Source organism: Girardinichthys multiradiatus, chromosome 18, assembly GCF_021462225.1.
Source record: "Girardinichthys multiradiatus isolate DD_20200921_A chromosome 18, DD_fGirMul_XY1, whole genome shotgun sequence".
NCBI classification, from domain to species: Eukaryota; Metazoa; Chordata; class Actinopteri; order Cyprinodontiformes; family Goodeidae; genus Girardinichthys; species Girardinichthys multiradiatus.
In genome coordinates, this window is record NC_061810.1 from 51,880,848 (window position 1) to 51,906,476 (window position 25,629).

At 41.6% G+C, this 25,629-nt stretch overlaps 1 protein-coding gene across 7 annotated transcripts in view; it reads right to left on the minus strand.

Moving 5' to 3' along the window:
• The window catches only part of LOC124883813 (sodium/calcium exchanger 2-like), a 238,931-nt gene that overhangs the window by 56,818 nt on the left and 156,484 nt on the right, over nt 1-25,629 (minus strand). For all 7 annotated transcript variants that reach the window (XM_047391167.1, XM_047391164.1, XM_047391170.1 and 4 more), the window contains 4 exons: nt 23,378-23,758; nt 23,109-23,234; nt 22,715-22,910; nt 13,157-13,287 (listed from right to left, as the gene is read on the minus strand). In XM_047391167.1, the coding sequence (XP_047247123.1) occupies nt 13,157-13,287; nt 22,715-22,910; nt 23,109-23,234; nt 23,378-23,758 (834 nt within the window). The remainder of the gene's footprint in view (nt 1-13,156; nt 13,288-22,714; nt 22,911-23,108; nt 23,235-23,377; nt 23,759-25,629) is intronic.

A 25,629-nucleotide genomic window follows, 5' to 3' on the forward strand; every position in this document is an offset into this window, starting at 1 on the left:
GGACAATTTTACAAAACCCTGGCGCAAGAGATGAAAACTGCTGGATCTGCAATGAGCCAGGACATTTTGCAAGAGAATGTAATGAAAAGCGGGTGTATAACCCCAACTCTACCCAGAATTGACAATTATAGCCACAGCCTCCACCTCCTCCCCCACTAGCAGAGAAAAACAGTAGTGAAATGGAGGAAGTTGATATACAAGCAGCATTAGAACTTATAGCACTAAGTAGGACGCAAGATTTGCCATATAAAAACATAATAATAAATGGCAAAGTATATAGCTGTTTGTGGGATACAGGGGCATGTAGAACTGTGCTAACTAAACCTCCACCCGGAGTAAAATATTCTAACACCGCAGTGCATGTTAGATCAGCAGCTGGTACATCAGAGGTACATTACCTAAGTGCACCAGTAACAATAACAGAACCTGAGACAAAACTTACTTGTCAGGCTCCCGTTCTGATAAGTCAAAAATGTCCAGTAAACCTGTTGGGAAGAGATCTTATGCAAAAGTTGCATACAAATCTAGTATCAACAGAAACAGGTCTGAAAGCTATAGTAGAAGAAGATGCCCTAGTCCTAAATGAACTCTCACAGCTGCATTATTACTGGTCCCTCGATCTAGGCCCCACACCAACAGCTCGAGAACTACTGAGGAGAACCAGAGAAAAACAAACTTCCCAGGAGGCACAGTACATGCTAGATACTGAACTCCATGTAACCATGAGATATAAAAATACTGCAGGGCCAGATTATCAGTATGATACTGTTTTTCACAGAGAAAATAATCAGACTGTTACCATACAGCATCTGTATGTTGACCCCAAAACAGGGAAATCTTCCACCTCAATCATAATGTCAGGAAGACAGCTTCAACAGTTTAAAGACAGTACACCTCATCTGTCATTAACTAAACCTATGGGGGGTCAGTGGAAAGAATTAGAAAACTTTATACAGCGTGCTGAAAGAGGGAGATATGAGGCATTAACAAGCTCTGACTGGAAAGTAGATCCTAACACAGGAATCTGGAAACTCACTCTAGGGTGGATAGTCAAAGTTCATCCAAAGACACATTTGGATGAGGCAAAGTGACAGATACAGGGCCTAGCTGAAAGCAAAGAAAGCAACAGGCACCCTGCCCTAGCTGCTGTCCCACCTGAACTGTGGTCCCAATCATTGACTGATGTAGGACTAATAAAGGGGTTTCCACCATATAAGGTTAAATTAATATCTGAAGAACGGCCAGTAGTTCGCCAGTATCCCTTGAAGCCAGAAGCTGAAGAGGGTATTAAGCCAGTAATACAAGATATGTTGAAGTCAGGAATATTAAGGGAAGCACCTGATTCTACATGCAACACACCTATCTTTCCAGTGCAGAAAGTCAGCACAGGAAAGTGGAGGATGGTTCAGGATCTTAGACCGATAAATAAAATAGTGTGACATGCGATTCCAGACGTCCCGAATCCACATACATTACTGCATTCATTAACTCCAGATAAAAAATATTTCTCAGTGGTAGATCTTATCAATGCTTTCTTTACAGTACCACTGCATGAAGAGTCACAGCATTTATTTGGTTTTCAGTTTAAAGGGAAAAAATACACTTACACCAGACTACCACAAGGCTTCAGTGAAAGTCCACATGTATATATACAAGCCTTAAGATACTCTATGAGCACCTGTGAGGTGCCTGAACATAGTCAAGTCCTGTTGTATGTAGATGATATTCTTATAGCTTCAGACACTCAACAACACTGTGAGGAAGCTACTATAACAGTTCTGAAACATCTCTACCAGACGGGGCACAAAGCCTCTAGGGATAAACTGCAGTTTTTCAAGGAGAAAGTGATTTATTTGGGACATATGTTATCACAGCATGGTCGTTCCCTCCTAAGTAGTAGAAAAACAGCTATACAGGAAGCCCCAAAACCACGAACTAAACAACAAATGATGTCCTTTCTGGGACTGTGTAACTTTTGCAGAGAATGGATACCAGACTATGCAGCCATTGTACAACCCTTGCAATCTATGATCTATGGCAAAGACATGACTTTAAAAGACAAAATCATATGGACTAAGGAAGGAGAAGCAGCATTCACAGAGCTAAAAAATCTGCTTCAAACAACAGTCATCTTATCTCTGCTGGATTATAGCCAGCCTTTCACACTTTGTGTAGATGCATGTAAGGGTTATATGAAAGCTGTATTAACCCAACCATTTGGCTCCAAAAACAGACCTTTAGCATTTTATTCTAAAAAACTGGACTCTGTGGTATCTGGATTTCCAAATTGTCTGCAGAGCTGCATCGCAGCAGCAGAAGCTGTGAAGCAGACAGCTGAAATTGTGTTGTGCCACCCGCTCACAGTGAAAGTTCCTCATTCAGTGTCACTTATATTGCTACAAACTTCACTTCCTTTCTTGACGCAAGGCATATTACGTTGACCTCATTGTTACTCTCACAACCAAATATAACTCTTCATAGATGTGGTCCACTGAACCCTAGCACATTAATTCCAACAGCAGAAGATGGGAAACCACATTCTTGTAAAACAAAGGTTGAGGAAGATACAAAACCTAGGCAAGATATCTCTCAGACACCTCTGGAAAACTCACAAATATCTTTTGTAGATGGATCAGCATCAAAAGATGAATATGGAAAAAACAGAGTTGGTTATGCAGTAACCACTGAAACTAAAATTATAGAATCACAGGCCCTGCCCCATACATGCTCAGCACAGACTGCAGAGCTGTATGCTGTTATCAGAGCGTGTGAACTATATGAAGGAAAAATCCTAACCATTTATACAGACAGCCAATATGTATTCAGTTCTGTTCACCATTTTGCTAAAATATGGGAAAATAAAGGGTTTAAAACATCATCTGGAACAGAATTGACACATTTTAATCTGTTAAAACGACTGCTCTTAGCTATCCAGCTACCTGCAAAGATAGCACTTTGTAAATGTAAAGCGCATCAATCTAATGAAACCATGGAAACGAAGGGGAACATCTTTGCTGATATTTCTGCTAAAATAGCTTTGAGGCTTCCCCTCACTTTGAAAATGTCAGATCTCTTATTAATAGATACAGATGTGCTGAAAGATTCACAACAATCTGCACCAGCTGCAGAAGTTAAATCTTGGCTGAATAAAGGGGCCATAAAGAAAGATGACATTTATCATTTGGAAAATAAGCCAATATTACCAAAGAATTTATACAAGACGGAGGACCATGCGACACATGGAGTTTCCCATGTGTCGAGAGGGGGAATGATACACTTAGTAAATCTACATTTCCATACCATCAATTTTTCTGACTATGCAAAAAACTTTTGTAGATCATGTATTATCTGCTGCAAACATAATCCACAGGGGAACATGAGACCCAATAGAGGCCAGTTCCCAGCAGCAATTCATCCCTTTCACACGATACACATGGATTTCATAGAGTTATCATGGTCAGGGGGAAAGAAATATTGTTTAGTGGTTATAGATGCATTTTCGAAGTGGGTTGAGATGTACCCTGCAAAACACTGTGATGCGCTCACAGTGGCATAGAGTTTAGTGACACATTTCTTCCCTACATATGGTATCCCACAAATCATAAGATCAGATAATGGGACTCATTTTGTAAATAATGTAATAGAACGGTGCTCTAAAGCATTAGGGTTTCAGTTAAAAAACCATTGTTCTTACCACCCACAATCTGCTGGGCTGGTTGAACGAACAAATGGAACAATAAAAAATAGATTAAGGAAAACAATGGAAGAAACAGGGACGCCATGGCCTGAATGTCTATCTCTGGTTAAATTATGGATGAGAATAACTCCAAAACAAACTGGTCTCACTCCATTTGAAATAGTACATGGCAGACCTTTTCCATTGCCATCAGAAATGGATGACATAGGAAAAGCACAGCAGGAAACATCATTAGCTGAATGGATGAATAAGATGTTACAAACAAAAGAAGTACAGTTGTCCAGTAGTCTGCCAGTAAATTCTGCTCCGATTTCACAGGAGAACCTGAGGCCTGGAGACCTGGTCCTGATTAAGACACTTCACAGAAAGGACTGGAGCACCCCCTGCTGGAGAGGGCCATACCGTGTTCTCCTGACCACACCGACAGCTCTGAAAATCGCAGAGAGACCATCCTGGATCCACAAGAGGCAATGTAAGCTAATATCACCGTTACAGGAGCCAAACCAACCGACGGGGTAACAGGGGAAGACCGAGTACAAAGGGGTTGGAAACCCATATGGCCCAACATCTCAAACCAGCGAAGAAAACAACTGACCTGTGCCCAACTTAGCATGGCTTTTTGTAACATGTGGACAGGACTGATAAGCCTGAGCCTAATCCTGGTAGCAGGGCTCTTTCTCTGTTTAAGACAGGATCCACAGGATACGACATCACACGAGAAGAGATGGACACTGAACCCAAAAACAGATGATTATGATGACATGTTGTAAATGAAAATATCTTCAATGCCTGAGTGTATTCATACTTGTACTTCATAAAATGACCTTATAGCAGAAAATCGAAAGAAGTTGCTGTTTAAGTGAAATGAGAAAAAGTGCAATGATGATATGAACAAGGCTTGTTTTAATGCTTTTACTATTATTACATTTTGTTTTCTTTGTTTTATTATATTGTTTTACTCTGCCATGATTGGTGGTTGCCTAGGGGCCGTGTGTTTCCCACAATATAATCTGCTTTCCGTCCTGTGGATTTGTGCTTACACAGTGTTTCATTTTACATGTATTTACTCATGACTTATTTGTGATAAAAAGGGGGGACTGCTAGGGTTTTTAAAACTTTTGTATTGTTTATCACTCATGTCTGCTCTAAGTGCTCTTCCCTCCTTACATGTCACAGGAAGGGAGATGGGGACAAGAATGAGTTATGCTTTTATGCTTTTATTAGCAGCATCTGGGGGCTATTCACCAGGTCCCCACTTCCCACTTCCTCTGTTTGTTTATAATCAAGACAAATGAACCCTAACCTTTCTGACCCCACACACACACACCCTGAATGTTTGTTGAACTGTGTGTGTGACCCAGCATGTATAAATGTGTCGTTCCTTACCTCTGAGTTGATTAAATAATACCTAACAATGACTTAACGAATACAAAGATCTCGATTGTTAGCGGTCAACAAAAAATACAGCGGCCCACACACCCCCTCTCCTCTCGCTTGACACTCAGGCAGGTGGGTTAATAGGCCCAATCACCTGAACTCCGCCCATCTCCAGCTGACCCACACATTAACAAACAAACAGCAACTAAAAAAAAAAAACTGTTCCAAATCCAAACAAACATCTTCCAAACCAGACCAATTTCATTTATGGCTCCTACAGTTGTCTACATAAATTTTTTTCTTGACTGTTTTGACTGTCTCTTGAGCAAATTCATGTGCAAAATCCATTGCACACCTTTGAAGTGCATAAGAAGCAACACTTGGTGATGATGTTGCACTGAAAATGTGCACTAACATCTTGTGTTCAACAGGGTCCAGGTTATGGTTCCCCTCAAGCCACCAGAGAAACCTAAGGAGATCTGTGTCTTCACTGTGAACTCTGACCTGGTGGAACATGGCCTCAGCATCAGCCATAACCGCCACGGGTTCCTGACGGAACCTCACGAGAACACCCACGAGAGAGCTTGTAAGGTCTGGGCCCTGCAGGAGTTGTTGGTTCAATGCTGAAAACTTGCTCCACAGTCGAAGACAACTTGCAGTTTCTGTTTGGTTGGATGTCTAACTCCATGGTGAGGCAGATACTACATTCTCCCCATGAAACTTGATGTCTTTTGAAAATCTCTTGCGTAAATTCAATGCATGTTGCTCTGCAACTACTCTATTGTTTGGCATCTTCATAGACGTCTTCTTCACTGGAAGGCAATCGCTGTAATGACCATCATCTAGTTTCACAGCTTGAGACACCATCTTCATAAACTGATGATCATCCTTGGACATCTCTGTGATTTCATTTTGTCCAGCATCGGGAAAGTCCTGTTTGAACTGCAGTTGCCAGAGTTCCTCTAGTTTAGCCATTGAGATCCGATTTGCAGTAATTCCTGTAAATGTGTTTGACACAGTCTCACTTTTACCTCTAAGCGGCCCTTTCACCGTCCAGCCCAAAATTGTCTTTACTGCGTATGGTCCTTTATCCACACTGTTAATCGCTTGTAATTGTTCCATAGATTTAGGAACATTTGCTCCAATGAGCAATCCAACCTCTGCTTGGATAGTGGGAATTCACACCTCCTTTAGGTAGGGCCAATCATCAACATCCTCTTGACAGGGTCCTTAGTTACTGGAATGTTTTTTTGTGAATAAACCTCAGAGAGTTCAACAAACTGGTTGCTGTCCAAGCTGCTGATCTCCAAACCAGTCACAATGCGAATGTTCACAACTGATTCGTTTCCCATTGTCCGCAATGAAATGTTAATGTTGCGTCCATTCATCTTCAACTGATTAATCAGTGAATCTGTAGCAAAGGATGCTGAGCTACTTGGATACAAAAATGCATAAGTTGTCACTGTCTTGGTTCCCTTCTGTGCCTTAATGCACACTGGAATGATGGAAAGGATACAATCTTCCCTACCGACCCAAAAAGGCACTTGATACAGATTGCTGTTCACAAATGTCCTTCACTGGTTCTTCTTACGAAACCTTGGTTGCAATATGTAAAGATGTGGGGTGACATCTTAAGCATTCTTGATACTGAAGCTTCTGTTTGCAGCTGCTACTCATATGTCCATGCTTCAAACATGCAAAACACAAACCTTTGCTTCTCAAGAATTCAATTTTGTCTTTATGGGTTTTATTCTTGAATCTTTTGCAAACTGTGAGGCTGTGTTGCTCTCCACCACAATAAACACAAGGTTTGGTGGTACTCTCTGCCAATGTCAGTTGTGTTTTTGAAGAGACATGTTTGTTATCTTCTGTCCTTTGGGACACAACAGCTGTTGTAAACACCTTCTTTGGTTTGAATGATTCCGTACATTGTTGCTTAAATTTGGGTTTTGTGGTTTCTTTCGTGGCTATGGTGGTGTTCTTTAAGTTTCCATAGAGTGGGTGTAAAACGTACTTAACCTGCTGGTTCAGAAAGTCAACAAAGTCCTTAAATTTAGCTCTTTTCTTGGTCCTTTCTTGCAGGTCACAGGCAGACTTTCTCCACGATTCTTTAAGCTTTTATGGCAGTTTATTTGCCAATGACTTTATATTAGCTGTGTTGTCTAAATCTTCCAGATAGCTAATATCTGTCATTGTGTTGGAGCACCCAGTGAGGAATTATGCAAAGGATTGAAGAGCAACTCCATCTTCTGGTTTAATTGTTGGCTAATCCAAAGCCTCTTTAATATAAGCGTCCGAGATCTTGAAGTCATCTCCAAAGAACTCCTTTAACATCTGTTTAGCTTTATTATACCCTGCTGAAGATTCCACATGAATGCAGCTCTTAACCAACTCATGTGGTTGTCCATTTGTATATTGTAGCAAAAACTGAAGTCGATCACAATTGTTATCAGTGCGACTTTCGATTCCATGTTCAATGGCACCAATAAAAGATTTGTATTCCAATGGGTCTCCATTAAATATTGGTATGTTGAGATCTGGAAGAAGTGATGCCTTATGGTTCTTCACCAGATATTCCGTGACACAGGCTTGTTGTGCAATAGCTTGGCATAGTCCATCCAGCACTGGCTTTTGCTGGTCTCTTTGGTCAACCTCTGGTGCTGATGTGGCCATTTGAACATGTGCAGCTGGAACATTGTGTTTAAAGCTGGCTGCTTTAAAGGTGTTCTATGACTGAGCTATAGGTTTTATATGTGCTTTACTGTCCTGATCAGCTTGAAAAATGCTGTTGTCTTCTCAAGAATTGTTGTATTTCTGCAAAATCTTCATCTTGGCATCAGATTCAGCTAACGCGGTTTGCATTGCATGCATTTCCTTTCTTGTCTTTAAAGCAGCTTCAAACCTCTTTTGTTGAGCTTCAAACTCTGCTTTTCATTGCTTTTCTTAAGCCTCTAGTTGAACCCTTCTGAAGATTTTTTCTGCATGTCTCTCCGCTTCTTCCTTTTCCAATTCCAGCCTTTCCTGCAAAGCTGCGGCCTTTGCCTTTATAGAAGCCCGCTCCATTTCTGCCTTTAATCTTATAGAAGAAGAGGATGAGACTGAGCTTCCACATTGTGATGAGGATCTACTTTTCTGTGTGATAGTCAGCCTTGATGACAAGGACCTACTATCTGCAGGTGCTACCTGTTTGTCAAAGTCCTCAGCCTGCTCAGCATGATTCAAAATGTCTTTCATCCATCCCTCACAACTCCAAAAGAAGTCATCCATAGCATCATGCTTTACTTTGAACCAGTTCTTTTGATCAATTACATAATCTTCCTCATCCATGACTTTTTGCAGACCAGAGTTCAGCTCTTTAAACTCTTCTTGCAAGCCACTAAAATCAACATGAAGCTTATTTTTAATAATGTTAACATTTGCATCATTTTCCTTTAATTGCTCAATTTGCTTCTTCAGGCTTGACAACTGGGCTAGCTTAGCCCTGCGTCCTTGGATAACTCTAGCCTTGTGTTCTTCTGCAGCCTTCTTGGTCATTTTTACTGTACGTTTTTCACTATCTCGTTCATTCATAACAAGCTAAACTTCCACATCTCGTAGATAATAATGTCAACAGCACGTAGTGTTCCACTTTGTAATTCCACAGAGCAACAAATAGGCTGCCTCGTTTATTCTGTACTTACGTACTCCAGCTGCTGCTGTCCTCTTTCTACCGCATCTATTAACAAACCGTCTCCACATGTCTTCGTTATCCATCAAGTCCTTTTCCAAAGTGGCGTCTGGTTTCCTGAAATAATTCCTCTTAAGTCGGATTGTTCCAAGTCAATGCGGTCCACATAGAGTCAGTTTTTGACTGTGAGGGTGCTGGGAAGCATCCCCCTCACTAAGTGAAGCACGCACAAACACTAATAGCAAGTTTGTATTATGTTTTATTTTGATGATTAACTTCCTTTTCTTTGAGGTCCACTTCCTGAGGGCTGGCTTCATGGAGTGCACACATGATGGCAGTCTAATGACTTCACCTGGAGGGACTTCCCTAATCATCCATCCCATTGGGGCAGATCAGTGGGTGAAGCTGAGGGTTGAAATGGACTGAAGCTTTTGTTTTGATTTGCTCTTTTTTTTTGGTTGACTTGTATATTTAAATAAGTTGTTAGTCAAGTGTGTGTATACGTTTAAAATGACTTCTGAGCAATTCTGATAGCTTATGTAGCTGTTTTGCTTAAGGGAAATCCCCCTTGAATTTGAAGAGTAGTGGCATCCCTATATATTTAAGCAGGATTGCAGAGTAGGAGTGGTTTTTTTTTTTTTTTTTTTTTCTTTGTTGAGATGGGTTGTGCCAAAGTACTTTTTCTGCCTGACCTGTGATGCAAGAGATCTGTACCAGAATCTGCACTGGTAAGCTGATGGTGCACATTTTTTATGAAAGAAATGAAATGAAAAAACACAGAGCTCTGGAAAACTGATGAAGCTTGTTTCCATTTTTTCCATCTTATAGTCCTCCTCCTAACTGCTGGGTTTTGTCATGCTCTCCATGTTTCCTCTTTTATCCACATCACCACAAAACAGAAAAAACAGACTGGGTCCTTGATAAAGTCTAACTGTTTTACTCAAAAAATAAAGAATACAAATGTAACTTTTCCTCAAACAATAAAGAGTAAAGAAAATAATATGAATGAAGTCAAAAACTGTGTGGCTCCACTCAAACTATTTGACTCACAACTGGATAGCGACACCACAAAACTCCTTAACTGTCTAATAAGCAATTACATATGCAAATTTACTAGAGGGCCTTAGTATAATGTCTATTACAATTCCTTATGCCTGACGGTTCTTAACCAGTAAAGAGTCATTTTATTCTAATAAACTTGAATTATCATCAGAAATATACTCTTCCTCTATCCTAAATAAAGGTATAAATAAACTAAAACCGAATTTAGGCTTCTACAAATCCAATAATGTAAAATCTATCGATCTACATGATTCTGCTGCCTGACAACCTCTTTGTCAGCTTAAACTGACTCAGTAATAATAAAACTGCTTCTGACTGACTGTTAAAGCCCACCCACTTCTGTTTTATTCTCCCACACAGAGCAGCATCTGTGAACATGCTGTGTCACCCTCTTCATTCTGCCAGATAATGAGCAGCTCCAGCTAAATTCATCTCCACTCATTGAAATCCTGATGAATGAAAGTCGTGGGTTTGCTCCACAATTAGAGTTAATCAGTCAATTTGAAGCCAAAGATCTGAGCTACATTAACTGGCTGCATTTTACAGGTCAGTAACATGGAAACCCTTAGCAAGTGGCTTAGTGAAATGTAGTAACAATGCTAAATGGACTGAACTTATATAGCACTTTTTCAGTCCTACAGACCACTCAAAGCGCTTTACATTAGAGCCACATTCACCCAATTGCACTCATTAACGCTCACACATTCATACACCGATACGCAGATCGGTAGGCAACTTGAGGTTGAGTGCCTTGCCCAGGGGCACATCGACCTATGGCAGGAGGAAGCTGGAATCGAACCCACAAACTTCTGATAGCAAGACGACTACTCTTCCTACTGAGCCACAGTCACCTGTAACAATGTATTATAATGTTGTCTAATCTGTGTTTGGATCAAAACCTGAATAGTGGACTAACACTTATGTGTTTGATATATTGTAGATGAAAACAAGAACCTATACAAATCTAATATGTTATACATTCAGTGCAGTGACACCTTTAAAAGTTTGTCTTTCATCCGTTTTCTGTAACAACTTCAGTAATTCTCTATTCTCTGCTTGTATCTCTCCTTCTGTTTCCCTGTACCTCTCTTGGGCTCCCCTGCAGGGACCCTCATCAGGAATCTCGTCATCCCCTCTTTCATTTCGCTTTGATCATCTTTCACAACTTTCTAGATTTTGCAGGCACCCTGCAGGATTTTCTGAAGCATCTCCATGATGCACTGATTGCATTCTGCAGCTGCAACAATAAATCAGGTTTTATTTTTAGTGTTTTTACATTAAGTATTGGTTCAGCTTTTCTGAAAATAGGGCCCCACCTCCAACTTCATCCCACCGTCATCAAGACCCATGAACCCGTACCTTGAGGGAACCTTTTTCCATCTAAGACCCATAGCTCCAGAGAACCTTTAATAATGTTGGTGATTTAACTTCAACAGAGAATAGAAATATCCTTTATTATCCCTCTGTGGAGAAATCTAGGTGTGCCAGCAGCAAAGTGACGGACAAATGGAAGCATGCAGATTAACACAAAGAATAGAGACTATACAGTAAGCGTCGGGATTTGATGTTTGGTGTTGGGTTTTGGGGCCCTTTCTGATTATGTTCTTCAAGTTGTGTTTTGGATCTTGATTCTGATCATATTTCAGGTGGTGCTTTAGTTCTTTCTTTAGATTTAGTTTTTCATGATTCCTCTGTTCTGTTTCTCATGCATTTAAGTTGCTAAGATGTTCTGTTATAGCTATATTTCTTAGGTTTAATCATGTCCTTGTATTCTTGTTTTAGTTCCAGCTATGTTTTGCGTTCACTCCAGCCACAGCCTGTCATTAGCTCCACCTGCTCCACCTAATCAGCCTCACTGCTTTCACCTTTGCCAGGGTCTATATATGCTCTTCATTCCTGTCCTTGCTGGTTTATTCTGTTCTGTTCTGATTTGCCAAGCCAAGCCAAGCCTATCCATGTCCATGCCTGCAACTGCTTCCACCTGCCTGCCTCTAGGTTTTTGTTTATTTAATAAATCTTTTTAGTTTCACCGATCTGCTCCAGCGTGTGTGTATTTGGGTCCACTCCAGGAGCCATTCTTGACAGTAAGGGCAAACTTACAACATAATTAAAAAAAAAATACTGTACAGTTATTAAAAAAAGCTGATTTTCTAGATTTCTCTTCAATGTGATAATATAGCATTGTACTAATTACAAAAGTATGAAAAACTGTACAAATAATGCCAGGAATGTAAGCAACATATCTGGTTTGAGTTTGTTGGGAGCAGTGATGGTCATAAAATCTAACTGCCACAACGCTCCTTTGTGCACCTTGGCTGCAGCAGCATACCTTCAGCATTGAGTCAGATGTTGATCGTCATCATGCAACTTTAAGACTAAAAAGCCAAGGCAATAGTATTTCACCAAAGTGACAAATAGATACATTTTAGTTTCCTCAAAGACTTTTTCTGTACTTGGTTGGATCCCAGGATCTAAAAATAGAGATAATATGAAACGGATACCTATCCACTTCTTTGCTCTGGTGCTTCACAGTTAGTGCTTCTGACTGAAATATAAAGTAATATTCTAGATGAAAGCTGTCTTCCAAAAACAGTACAGAATACAGCGCAGGAACAAAACGTCTGTCTTAATTCTATAAATTATTCTATGAATTATGATTATTGCAAACTTTTTACTATGTGAAGTATGTCCAGCAGAGGAGAAATAATATAATATTATGTCACATTTTTTTATTGATTGTGTGGCACAAGTGGCCTTTATTTTCTGAAAGTGAGCTGACAGGAAATGGGGAGAGCGAGAGAGAAGACATGCAGCAAAGGTCAACGGGCCGGTACTAGAACCTGTGATGGGCTGGGTCGAGGACTAAGTACACGGGTCGCTCGCTCTACCCCTGCACCACTGTTGCACCCTTATGTCATATTTCTCAAAGTTATTTTCAACAGGCATGTTGCAACAACATTAAGACACAGAAAAAGACTTTGTGGCAAATCTTTAAAGGTCATCGAGAAGAAGGCTTTGGTGCTTTAATTGGTCTGCATGTCAGATAAGCCGTTCCTTTCACTGAGAGTCCATATCTCATATAGATGCTCATTAGGACAAGCAAGAGAGACGGCCTCCAACTCCTGGAGGTATCAGACACAAGGAGAGGAATGCCTCCTTTTCAAACAGAGTTTTCCTTCTTTTTATTGTCCAGGAGAGGATATTGATCCATTAGCATTGTGTTTAGACCTGATAATCCAGTTTTTTCATCCTAAATGTCTGACACAGGTCTCATTGTTTAGGCTCAGGTTTTATCTTTCAGCTGTTGGCAGAGTCAGAATCCCTCTGTCTATCCCTGCTCCGATTTGACTCACCTTGATCTCTTTCCGAGTGTCTCCAGGTTTGAACACCAGTGTCCCCTCGCTGTAATCATAATCGGAGCCAGCATTGGCCGAACCATCTTCAGTCCTGTAGTCCACGTAGAAGGTGTTCTCTCCCAGACCTCCTAAACACCCAAAACACCAGAATCAACGAGATTAGAAAAACCTTTCATCAGTCTTCGGTGAGACAATGATTGCAGTTTAACAGTTACTGGACATGTGGAACCGTGCATAAGTTTTAAACTACTTTCTTTATATTTTGCTTCCAAGCAGACACGCATTCTTCTGACCTTTTGAGGTGGTTTAAATGAATGTTTCTCCAAGTTTTCTCAAGGGTTTTCTTTGGATTTGGCTGTTTTTTCACATACTTTGAGTCAAATAAAGGATCATCACATGGTGTTTATCATGTCATTGGGGGACAAAAGAACCTACTTTCTTTCAATAAGGATGCACCAGCTGAGACCCTGGAGGACAGTTGTTCCCATTCATCATTAGTTTTTTCTTAAATTATGTAGTTTTCTCTGCTTGATTTTTGTAAAATATGGACATGTTGGTTGGCAGGAGTGTTAGGGTGGAAAAAATAGTCTTTTTAAGGGGGGTGTGAATACTTGTTTAGAGACCAAATCAGCAGCCAGCTGCATTGTACGAGACAGAAAACTGATGGGTCAGTCACCCTCAAGACTGCAGACTGTGAGGGCTCAGCTTTTCTGATGACACACAGCAGCAGAAGCTGCAACAACCTGTCTGGTAACACACACACACACAGCAGCAACGTGGTGAGGTTAACCTGAGGCAGAGACGAAGACAGGTTTAATCACCACCAATAGGGAGGGGGTTAACCTGTGCACCACCGAAGGGGAGGGGTCCAAATCTAAACCAGTGACTCCCCACACCATTTTTACAACCAATCATTGTCATTTTGTTTCACGTCATCCACTGTATGAATTGCGTATGAACGATTGTCTCTCTGTCACTTGGATACTGTGTACACCTTACTGTGTGCAGTGAGCTGAACAAGCAAATCAGAATTTGCAATAAATTCACTGAGAAGTAGTTTTGTGGTCTGTTCTCATATAAATGAACATGTAATGTTTTTCAACTCAACAGTAGAAACCCTGTTACCATTTTAGGTCAAAATGTCTGTCATGGCATAGGCTCTGGCTCCCACAGATTCATGTCCTGCCCATGTGGCACAAAGATAATCAACTACAGAAACTCCTCACCATAACTAATTCCAACTCATTCGGCGACATTAATAAGACCAAACACCTGTAGAAAGATGCCTGGGACAAAAAATCATCTGCCCTCAGTTTGTCTTCATGGGTGAGGATGATCATAAGATAGAAGGAGGATCAGGCCACAACCACACAAGGAAGGCTGGTTAATTATCTAAATGCAGTTAAGACTACAGTCGCCAACAACACAGCAATAGATTGAAATCCTTTAGCCTCCTGTTGTGGAAGGCACATGTAGAATCACTGAAGGTTGCTGCTGAACATTTAAGTGATTTAGAAAAGACCAGAAAGTCCAGCGGTCAGATAAGAAAAAAAATGAAGCTCTTTGGCATCCACTTGACCCTCCATGTTTGAAGTACAAATAAAGCTTAGTGGGTGGGTTTTCCCAAACTGATGATGACCCAAACACCTGCCAAAACGGTGACTAAAGAAGAATCACACTGAGATCATGGTGTGGTCCAGCCCATCTCCAGACCTCGATGCTACAGAAAATGAGCAAAGGATGCTGGAGGTTTGAGTTATTAAGCAGCAGCCTAGAAAAGCAAAGGGAGTTTCTGTACAGACAAATAGTCCAAAATCCCTCAGAGAGGTCTGCAAACCTGGGGACCAACTACACGAAACGTCATAACACTCAAAGCTTTCTCCACCAAGTTCTAAGTCACAACAACAATTGTATTGTGAACAAATGGTGGGTAAATATAACGCCGCAAAATCAAGCAATTTAACAGTTCTATACATCTAATGTGGTATTTATTTATTTTTAATGTTTGCATGAAGTTTTTTCACTTCCTGATACATATAATTTTGCAAAGTCATATTTCTCTTTAAAATGAAAAAAAAAATTCTTATCAAAGACACAAGGGTCTTGTTACCGAATAGTTTCCATTTTAGACCGTTTGTTTTTAAATGGTAACGAAAAAATGTGAAGGCCATCAGTCATTTTGACAGATTGTAATCTATACCCCTGACCACCAGGTGGTGACTTATCATATTAATTATCTGTTTCCTCCTGCTTAGGCATGTTGAGACCCCAATCATGGGTTACAACATTAAAGGCCAGTAAGAACTTTTCTGGAACTTTCAAAATAATTTCCGTTAACCTACTTTCAGCTCAGCCAGGAACAGGAACAAGAGGGGTAACAGCGGACTTCCCGTGATGTCCCTGTTTGAATAAAAACCCCGCATCCCAACAAACAGGCTTTCTCCACGCAGGTCACCAGCGGAGCTGGAAGGAGACAGAGCATGCTAATGTCTCTTTGCTGGCAAACAGACATAACTCTTCAAACTGGATTCAAAAGTGACTACGATCACACGAAACAAAGTTAAGTAATGATTTGCTGTTCGAGTATCCGGCATTCATTCATATAAAGAGAGACGAGCTTGACTTGACTTTTCTTCTGAGGGGTCCAGGAGCAGCCCTAATCGAAGTGGATTTCCCCCATGGCCTGGAAAGGAGGCCAAGACCTCATTGCACGCCTTTGCGTGTACGTCCAGGTAGCAAGAGCAACCCCGCTGCATCGCGGCCACTCGAGTTGCCCAGCATGCTCCCAGCTAAAGCCCTTTGCCACAGCTATGGATGTTAGCTGCAAGCTAACCCTTTGTTCCCCGTGGATGCTTTCCTCAATTTCTTCGCCCCGGACAACTTCCCCTCAGCACAGTTCACGTGAGAGGTAGTGTTTGGGCAGAGAAGATTAGTTTAGAGGTAAATAATCTAAATAATGTCTGCTAATGACGTTTGGTTTTGTTGTGTTGAGAACTCTGCTATCCTAGTGATAGCAGAGTTTATGTGTTCTGTGTCGTCTTTTAAAGTTAAGACAAACTTTATTTAAAGGGTGACTTTTAATCACAGAAGATCGGCCATAACGCACCATCCTTGCTCATTTATTTCAACCCTTTTATTAGTGGTATTTTAAAGGTATGTGTTTGATTCTGATGATAAGCTACAAGTTTCTTTGTTAGCTCCAACCGCTAACGGCTAAGAACACGTGCTCGCCTACTACGAGTCAGCTAAAGATCATTTACCATAAAAGGTAGTATGGAAATATAAATGCCTTATTATTAGTAGCTAAGACTAAGACATATTTGGGACTTCGCTGTTTATATTTTGATTTTTATTAGGAGTTTTAGTTATGCTTTTGATAGTTAGAAAAAACCTTAACAGTAGCCTCTAGTTATAACACAGTGAGTGTTTATTATTCAAGGTTAAGGCAGTGTACTGGGGAGGCATGCTACTCCTGATAACTATTCCACCCTGAAGATTCCTGAAGACGTGTGGGAAACATTTCTTTAATTAAATGATGAAATGTATCTCTGTTTCTTTGATACTGTTGCTGGGGAGACATCCACAGACAGAATGATTGTGTCTGTGTACTGCATAGCAGCATGGGGTATAAAATGTAATGTAACGCAGCCCCCAGTGAGACGACACACAGACGTTTCCAGGTACCAGTGTAAGTGTGATGTCTCCCTCTCTGAATTCAGACTGGTTTTAATAAACTTGTGGAAACGTACAACTGATCTCTGACTTGTCCTTTAGGTGCCAAATAAAAAGAGTCAATGAGAGGTGAGGAGTAATGTAAGAATTAACGGACGGCCAGTAAAGTTTTCCTACCTCGACAGTTGTTAGTTCAATCTAGGAAATGATATTTCCCTAAATATCATTTTACTAAACTTGATAACTAATTATACACCATTAAGACCCATTTATCCAGAAAGATTTGGTTCTTATTCCTTAAATATTATTTTAATATTTCTTTAAATATTATTTCAATAAATAAAGGCAACTAATTAAACACTGTTGAGATTTGGTCATCCAGAAGGTTGGTTTTATTCAGCAAGTCATTCTTTAAAATGTTTTGTTAAAATAATGTTTTATCTAATCTTGCATTGTGAATAGTTGTTTAAAGGTATACCAATTATTGCCCAAGTTAGTTCCAAGACAAACTTAACTTGATTTCCAGATTCTTCAAGATAATCCTTGGTTCTCAAACATAAATAATATTGAATGGTAATGTTGCATCATTCTAGTCATTCATCAGTTTAGTTTGATTGTTTTAGCATAGTAAAGTATTTGATGTTTGAAATATGTTTGATTTTGAGTTGACTTATTTTTGTTAATACATTTTTGTATTTTAAGAAACTGTAAATGTATTCCATGTGTGTGCAGAGTTTTGCTGTTCAATAATGTCAGAGCTTGGTTCACCCCTTTCATTATTGTTCTAATGCCACCGCCTTATTGGGCTGGTATTCACAGGACAACCCTTAACAGACCAAATTATTATTTAATTAAATATTCAAGTATTAATATTAAATATTGAATATTATATTCATATTCATAATCACAACAGGCGAGTGCTTGCCGGATCAGGAAATCCCTCGCTGGGAGAGTCTTGCTGAACCAGAGAAATGTTCCCTGATTTTAAGTTTGGCTGATGTGGCGCTTGTAATTGCGGTCTCTAGTGTGGCGGCAGAGCGCAGATTCAGTCCCCAGAACAACTTCAGAGCAGCCATGAGAATTCATCTTTCCTCATGACAATAGCCTCTGCAGCTAAAAACCGTTGATTTCTGAGAAAATAGTGATTTTTTGTTTTATTGCAAAATGTGCAAGTTGAAATTATGAAGTATCCACTCAGTTCTTTAAATGACAGTTTCGAAGGCTTTAAAATGGTAACTTTTATGTTTTCAGCTTGTTTTCGGCCTAAAACCCAGCCAGCTTGTATTTACCTTTTGGGGAGGAGAAAAGCCTCAGCTCATTTCTGTAGCAGCTTTGTTTGGCTCCCCGCTGGGTTTAGTTCTGCTTGTCGACCAATAACCAGCATGCTTCAAGAAACCTCGTGGCTACTTAATAGCTCCTATGAAAAATAATGTGTTTCTTCACGATGGACCAAGCTCAATGTGTTGCAAACAAACTGAATCGTGGCTGTTACAGCGCTTCGCTGTGGGAGAACATGTTCAGCAGTACCGCCGCCGCCGGACTCTTGTCAGATTCTGAATCAGAAGGAGATGAAGCAGAAGATGATAGCGACTGCATTACTTTGGAGAACATTCCTAGTTTGCTGCTATCTTCAACCCAAGACGAGGATGACGAAGAAAGCTTTGGACTGGCAGCTGAGGAGCTAGAACGTACGATATCAGAAGCTATTGCTATCACAACATTTGAGGAAAAGAGAGACAATGAAATGGAGAAGATACGTAACTTTGACTGTAAATGCTACGGAAGAAGAAGTGGCTGGACATGAGAATAATTGGACATCTTGAAGCAAAGCGGTGTTCAGTAGAAACTTCAGCAATGACCATCGAAACACCAAGGAAGACACCAAGGAAAAGAAAACACGCCAGGACAACTTATTCCATCAGAGGTATCGAAGTCTGCTGGAATACCTTTCAGTTTCTCATGGGGTGAGTTTATAACTTTTTAAAAAACTATTATGATGAATCATACTGTAAATAAATCATGTACTGAAGCAGACAAATCACATAAACCTGACCAGTCAAATATTAAAATCGACTTGAGTGAGGTTTGTGTTTGTATTTTTAATCTAAACTTGAGGTTGTGTTTTTTTCTTCCCCCTGCGCTGGGTGATCGGTGGTCACAACAGTTTTTTGGCTAGCGTAGATACACGAGGTTAGCAGGCAACCACAACCATTAACAATGTGATAATCGACTTGGGGGGGGTGTATTTTTAATCTAAGTTTGAGGTTGGAAAAAAAAACCAAAAAACAAATACCTATTTTTATGTTTTGTGTTAGATGTTTATTTCTATAAACACACCTATACGCAGAAAAAACATAGTATATTGTCGTACCAATTTTGTCACGACTCGTCGATGTAAACCATAAGCTGAATATTTCCTTTGTTTCCCTGCTAAGAATCTGTAAACCCATATTGACTGACATCATCAGACACTTTGATGAGAACGATGCAAGACCCCGCTTGAGGAAAGAGAGCCAGCGGCCACAAGATCCCCATTTTTATCAGCAGTGAGAAACTCCGCAGAGTTTTGGAGTTCATAAAGAACTACGCTGAGGATCACGCCATCATGCCGCCTGGTCGACATCCTGGCCACAGGGATTGGCATGTGAAGCTAGTGCCAACACATGTGTCAAAGGCCTCAGTGTGGGGTCTCTATATGAAGTCTGCTAAGGAGCTTGGTATGTATAGAAAAAATATTTCTATAGAACAGTAAAATTCTTCTAATGACCAGTGATGTAAAACCTCATCAAAAATTAATAACCCTGTGATATTGTTCTTTCAGGTGAGCGTGCAATTTGCAAATCAACCTTCAAGGCGCTTTGGACCCAGCTACTCCCACACATAAGAAGCTGTAGGCCCCGCACCGACCTCTGCTGGCACCGCCAACAGAATAATGACCAGCTTATAAGAAGTGCAAACCTTCCAGAGGAGAGGAAGACTGCAGCAATCAAGAAGCAACATGATCATCTTCAGCTTGTTCAAAAAGAGAGGGCCGTCTACAACGAGATGACTGCTGCCTGCAAAAAGACCTGCGACGACTATCAATTGTCCATCGGCCCCTCCCCACCTTCAAGTAAGATCAGGATGCACTACAGCTATGACTTTGCACAGCAGGTATTTGTCCCACATTGCACTTTTTTTTTCTCTAAAGTATAAAAATAAGACTGCTTTAATGATACACAACTTTTGTTTAACCTAATCCTTGTTTTTTTTTTGTCCTCTGTCTTCATCAGATGCACTTCCCCTCAAACCCACTGCAGCCTGGGCCAATGTACTTCCTGACACCACGGAAATGTGGACTTTTTGGTATCTCTTGTGAAGGCCTGCAGAAACAGGTGAATTTCCTGATTGATGAAGGCATGTCATCAGGGAAGGGGAGCAATGAAGTCATCAGCTACTTGCACCACTTCTTCGCTCATTTCGGAGTTAGAGAAACTGATGTGGATCTTCATTGTGACAACTGGACTGGGCAAAACAAGAACAATTTTATGCTGTGGTATGGCGCCTGGCGGGTCGCACACAAGTTTCACTCCACACTAAACATCCACTTCGAGATTGCTGGCCACACCAAATTTGCCCCGGACTGCGGTTTTGGGCTTATCAAACAAGCATACAAGAGGACCAGGGTCAGCACATTGGCAGATATCGCCAAAGTAAGTCTATTCCATCAGATAGAAGATCGAAGAAGAAAGTCAGTCATATGCATGAAAACTAATATGCTTATTTCCATTATGGTCCTTCTGTGTACAGGTAGTGGAAAATAGCTCTCCTGAAAGTTGCCACAACATCCCACAGCTGGTCGGACTGGAAGATGGCACGGTTTTAGTCAACACTTTTGACTGGCAGACACACCTGAGTCCCTACTTCTGAAGGCTCCCACAGATAAAGACTTATCAGCACTTCAGGTTTCTATTATGCAGACTTCCACAATCTCTATTTGTCAATAACAAAGAGACATGCAATATTTTAATTGTCTTTTGTGTGCTTTTATTAACAGCTATGATGCCAACAGACCTGCTGTGGTCCAAGCTAGGACTCAGTGACACAGAGCCTGTTAGCTTTCAGCTGCTGTGTGACCCGGAAGTTCTACCCCCCGTCGTCTGTGTTCCTGCCCTGCCTGCACCTGGACTGTCCACGGACAGACAGACTTATCTTTATTCAAAGATCAGGCCTTTCTGTTCCGATGAAGCGAAGGACATCAAATGCCCAGCACCACAAGCACAACACAGAATAGCACACAGACGAGAACGATGGTGTGACACTATGACATTGGCGTTTGGGCAATTTGTAATGTGTATAGAGTTGTAAATAAAAATCACATTTGTGACATGATCAAAGTCAAGTTATTGCCCATTTCTCTTCCTGGGTCCATTAAAGTCTAGAGGTTTGCAGACATAAAATTTGATGGGTAGAGATTAAGTAGCTGCAGCACCAGCCTCTTCTAGATTAACACGTATTCAAAAGGTGTAAACTATTAGCCCATAGCTCTATTCATACCTGCACACATAAAATGAAGACTGATAAACAATATTTCTGGATGCTACAATAATCTTTGGACATTTCATATTACATATTAAGAAGAACACATCCATATTACCCTGATATTTTACTAATTGCTGTGAGATAGGATTTCAAACTCGGCATGAGGCAGAACATTTAATAGACTAGAACTTTAAGTGAGACTTATCTAAAAACAAGAGAAAACCAAACCAATCACCAGGATGCAGACATTAGGTTGCAGTTCTGTTGCAGTCAGTTGGAGCTTCTGTTGACAAACACTTGGGGGAGGTGGCCTATTCAAAGTTATTCAAATTAGCAGCTTTTGTCACCGCCCTGCTTTCAGGCAGAGCAAACAATGAATCTTTCAGGGCTGATTTCTCAGAAAAGTAGTCTGGCCAGTGCAGACATTCAGATGGTCATATCTTTTTCAATCATTTTTTGATTTCCACAAGTTTGACATCATTGGAAAGCTTAGACTCCACTCTTTCAGGATCTGTAAATAACTCAAAACGACCCCGGGAAGACTTGTTCCTGGTTTTGCCACGGCCAGTCACTTTTGATTTACGCACAAGTGGCTGCACAATTCAGGTCCATGTGGGCCAGGAGGAAGTTGTGAGACTGTGTTCAGGTCACAGCAGGTGATCTGTTCATATTTTATGTGCCATCGTTTAAATTGTTTATATGTAGTTAATCTGGGACCACAGTCAGCTCGTTTGGACTGAATATTAATTAAAATGATGTTAAATGTTTAATTATTACCATTAAAAAAAAAATAAACTCAGTCAGTCATTTTCTACCGCTTATTCCATAGTGGGTCACGGGGGAGCTGGTGCCTATCTCCAGCAGTCTATGGGCAAGAGGCAGGGCACACCCTGGACAGGTCACCAGTCCATTGCAGGGCAACACACAAACAACCACACACACACTCATTCATACACCTAAGGGCAATTTAGAGAGACCAATTAACCTAACAGGTATGTCTTTGGACTGTGGGAGGAAGCCGGAGTACCCGGTGAGAACCCACGCATGCACGGGGAGAACATGCAAACTCCATGCAGAAAGACCCCAGGCTGGGAATCGAACCCAAGACCTTCTTGCTGCATGGTAACAGTGCTACCAACTGCGCCACCATGCAGCCCGAAAAAAATAAAAAAATAAACTGACGGGTAAAAATAGATTATGACCGGATTTTTCAGTAAAAATGGCCGACTACGAAAAAGCGTACCGCAACTTCTGCAAAGACATGAAAAGGTCACTTTGGGTATGAGGAAAAACTTGAAGATGGAAAGGCTTTCATGCATCTTTCACTTCATCCATGTAAACTCATCTTTTTCTGCTCACTACCTTGACAGACTACAGCCAGCATGAGGACGCCGCAGTTCTCCATGCACTGACTGTGGGCGCTTTCAAAGGAGATGTGGCTGCAGACAGCCAGATTGTCTTCTGCAGCCTCCTCCTCATCTGTCACGACCGCACGGCGAGCGTTGTCGGCGGCGTGCCTCTTCAGGACATTTCCAGCTCCAATCATCATCCGGGTCGCCTTGAGGACACAGTGAAAAGACAGAGAGGAGGTTATTCTAAATAGTTAGTAGCCCCTTAACTAATGTCAAGAGGTATTTGATTCATCCTAACAAACTGTTTTTATAAGGAGCTGATTAAATGTGAGGGAACTTCCTTTAGCAGACCACAACAATCTTATGATGGACTGTTTACAGTTTGATAGGTGAGTGGAGGTTACTTGTATGCGGTAGAAGGCGCGGCTCTTCTGCTGGTGCAGCAGGGCGTAGTAATTGGCCAACTCCACCAGCTGGTCCAGCTCCTTGTCAGGATATTTCTGCTTCAGCTCCTTCAGGATGCGAATCACCTGCAGAAGTTGACACAAACATGTCTCAGGTATCTGCAATCGTCGACTGGTTTCCTTGACTTATAGAGTCCACAGGAGGAAGACATCTGACTAAACTCCCCCTTGATCTCCTCATATTAACTCCCTTTTCTTCCTTGTCTCACCTCTTTGCGGCTCGCATCCAGCTCCCTGCAGCTCTCCACATTTAGGATGGTGCTGTTGGAGTTGGGCAGGTTGCCCCTGGCTCCGGCTGCAGCTCCGGTGTTGTTCACCATGGCATCCGCTGTTCCATCCTGAGTGCCGCCTGCACCGTTCTCAGCGGGAACCGCAGCCATTCCTTGTGGTGGCAGCTTGCCATCCATTATCATGTCCATGCCACCTTTGGTGGGAGTCAAGTCTCCCTCCATTTCCACAACGATGCCATGGCGCTTGTCAGCGCGGTAACGTTTGCCCATGTATTTGTAAAAGAGCAGACGACGATCAGCAATCCAAGCCAGGAGAACACAAACTGGGAAGAACAGCAGCGTCACCAGGGCTTCCCATACCTGAAACACAACATCCAAAGAATGAGAACAAACATCCATCCATCGTCAATACGTGCTTATTCTTTCAGGACAGCAGAGGGGGCTGATGCCACCCTGGACAGGCCACCAGTCAATCACAAGACAACACTGAGACACACAGGACCAACAACCAGAGAGAAGCCACTCATGGACAGGGAAAACATGGAAACTCCATGCAGAAAGAAACCAGGCTGGGATCTGAACCCAGAAACTTCTTGCTGCTAAGCAACAGTGCCCCACGTGCTCCACTGTGCAGTCACAGAACAAACATGTTTTCCCTTATTCTAAAGCAGGGACACCAAAGCCTGCAAGACTTCACCAAACTTTTAATAATTACACAGAAAAAAGTGAATAAGGAAGGAAACGGGTTCCCCAGAGATGGATGGGTTTTGGTGCATAACAAAATCTAAACACCTTGTTAAGATGCTGCTGATGCCGTCATTATCCACAGTGAAACGAGTCCTGTACTCCCATTAAGAAGAAGACATTACTCCTCAACCTGTCTTAAAGTACAGTTTTAACTCAGATACAGATACTTTTTCTTGGAGACACGTCCAGTTGTCTGAGGTGTTTGGACAAAGTGATCCTTGTTACATTTGCAGGAAAACAGGAAAGAACAACATCCATACTGAAGCACGGCAGTGGCAGCATCATGATGTGTGGGTGTTTTGTTGCAGAAGGGACTGGTGCACTTGACAAAATAGATGTCATCATGAAAAAATAACATTATGTGGAAATATTGAGGCAGCATCTCAAGATATCAGTCAATAGGCTAAAGGTTGGGCATAAATGGGTTCAATGCTTTGAAGAGGTCATTAGAAAGCCCTGATCTCAGCCCGGTGGACGTGTTGTGGGTATATCTGAAAAGATGTTTGTGAGGTTGCAAGGTGGCCTGCAAACCTGACTCAGTCATACCAGTTCCGTCAGTAGAAATGGGTCAAAATTCTGTCAGTCTATTGGGAGAAGCTGCTGTAAGAAAATACAAAATGTTTGACCTACATTATACAGTTTAAAATATATTTCTACCAAATAGTGAGAAATGTATGCAAACTTCTGAATTCAAAGAAACTTAAAAAAATCCCGTATTAGTGTTCTGCATTTCTGGGTTGTGTCTTTTCATACAGTGCATGTAAATATCTGGTTTCAGCTGTATAAGGAAGACTGGATAAGGAAGAGGCCTTCAGGAGTGGGGACAAAGACATATACAGAGAGGCTAAGTACAAGTTTGGCAAGGCAGTGAAAGAGGCCAAACGACTGTACTCTGAGAAGCTCCAAAACCAGTTCTCAGCCAACGACTCTGCGTCTGTCTGGAAACAGCTCAAGCAAATCACCAACTACAAGCCGAAAGACCATCATCCCTGTTCCCAAGAAGCCAAGGACCACAGGGCTTAATGACTTCAGACCCGTCGCCCTGACCTCTGTGGTGATGAAGTCCTTTGAGCGCCTTGTGCTCTCACACCTAAAAGACATCACCGACCCTCTCCTGGACCCCCTGCAGTTTGCCTACAGAGCCAACAGGTCTGTAGATGATGCAGTCAACCTAGCCCTTCACTTCATCCTCCAGCACCTGGACTCCACAGGAACCTACGCCAGGATCCTGTTTGTGGATTTCAGCTCTGCCTTCAACACCATCGTCCCAGCTCTGCTCCAGGAGAAGCTCTCCCAGCTGAGTGTGCCCGACTCCACCTGCAGGTGGATCACTGACTTCCTGTCTGACAGGAAGCAGCGCATGAGGAAGCACGTCTCTGACTCCCTGACCATCAGCACCGGTTCCCCCCAAGGCTGTGTTCTCTCTCCTCTGCTCTTCTCCCTGTACACCAACAGCTGCACCTCCAGTCACCAGTCTGTCAAGC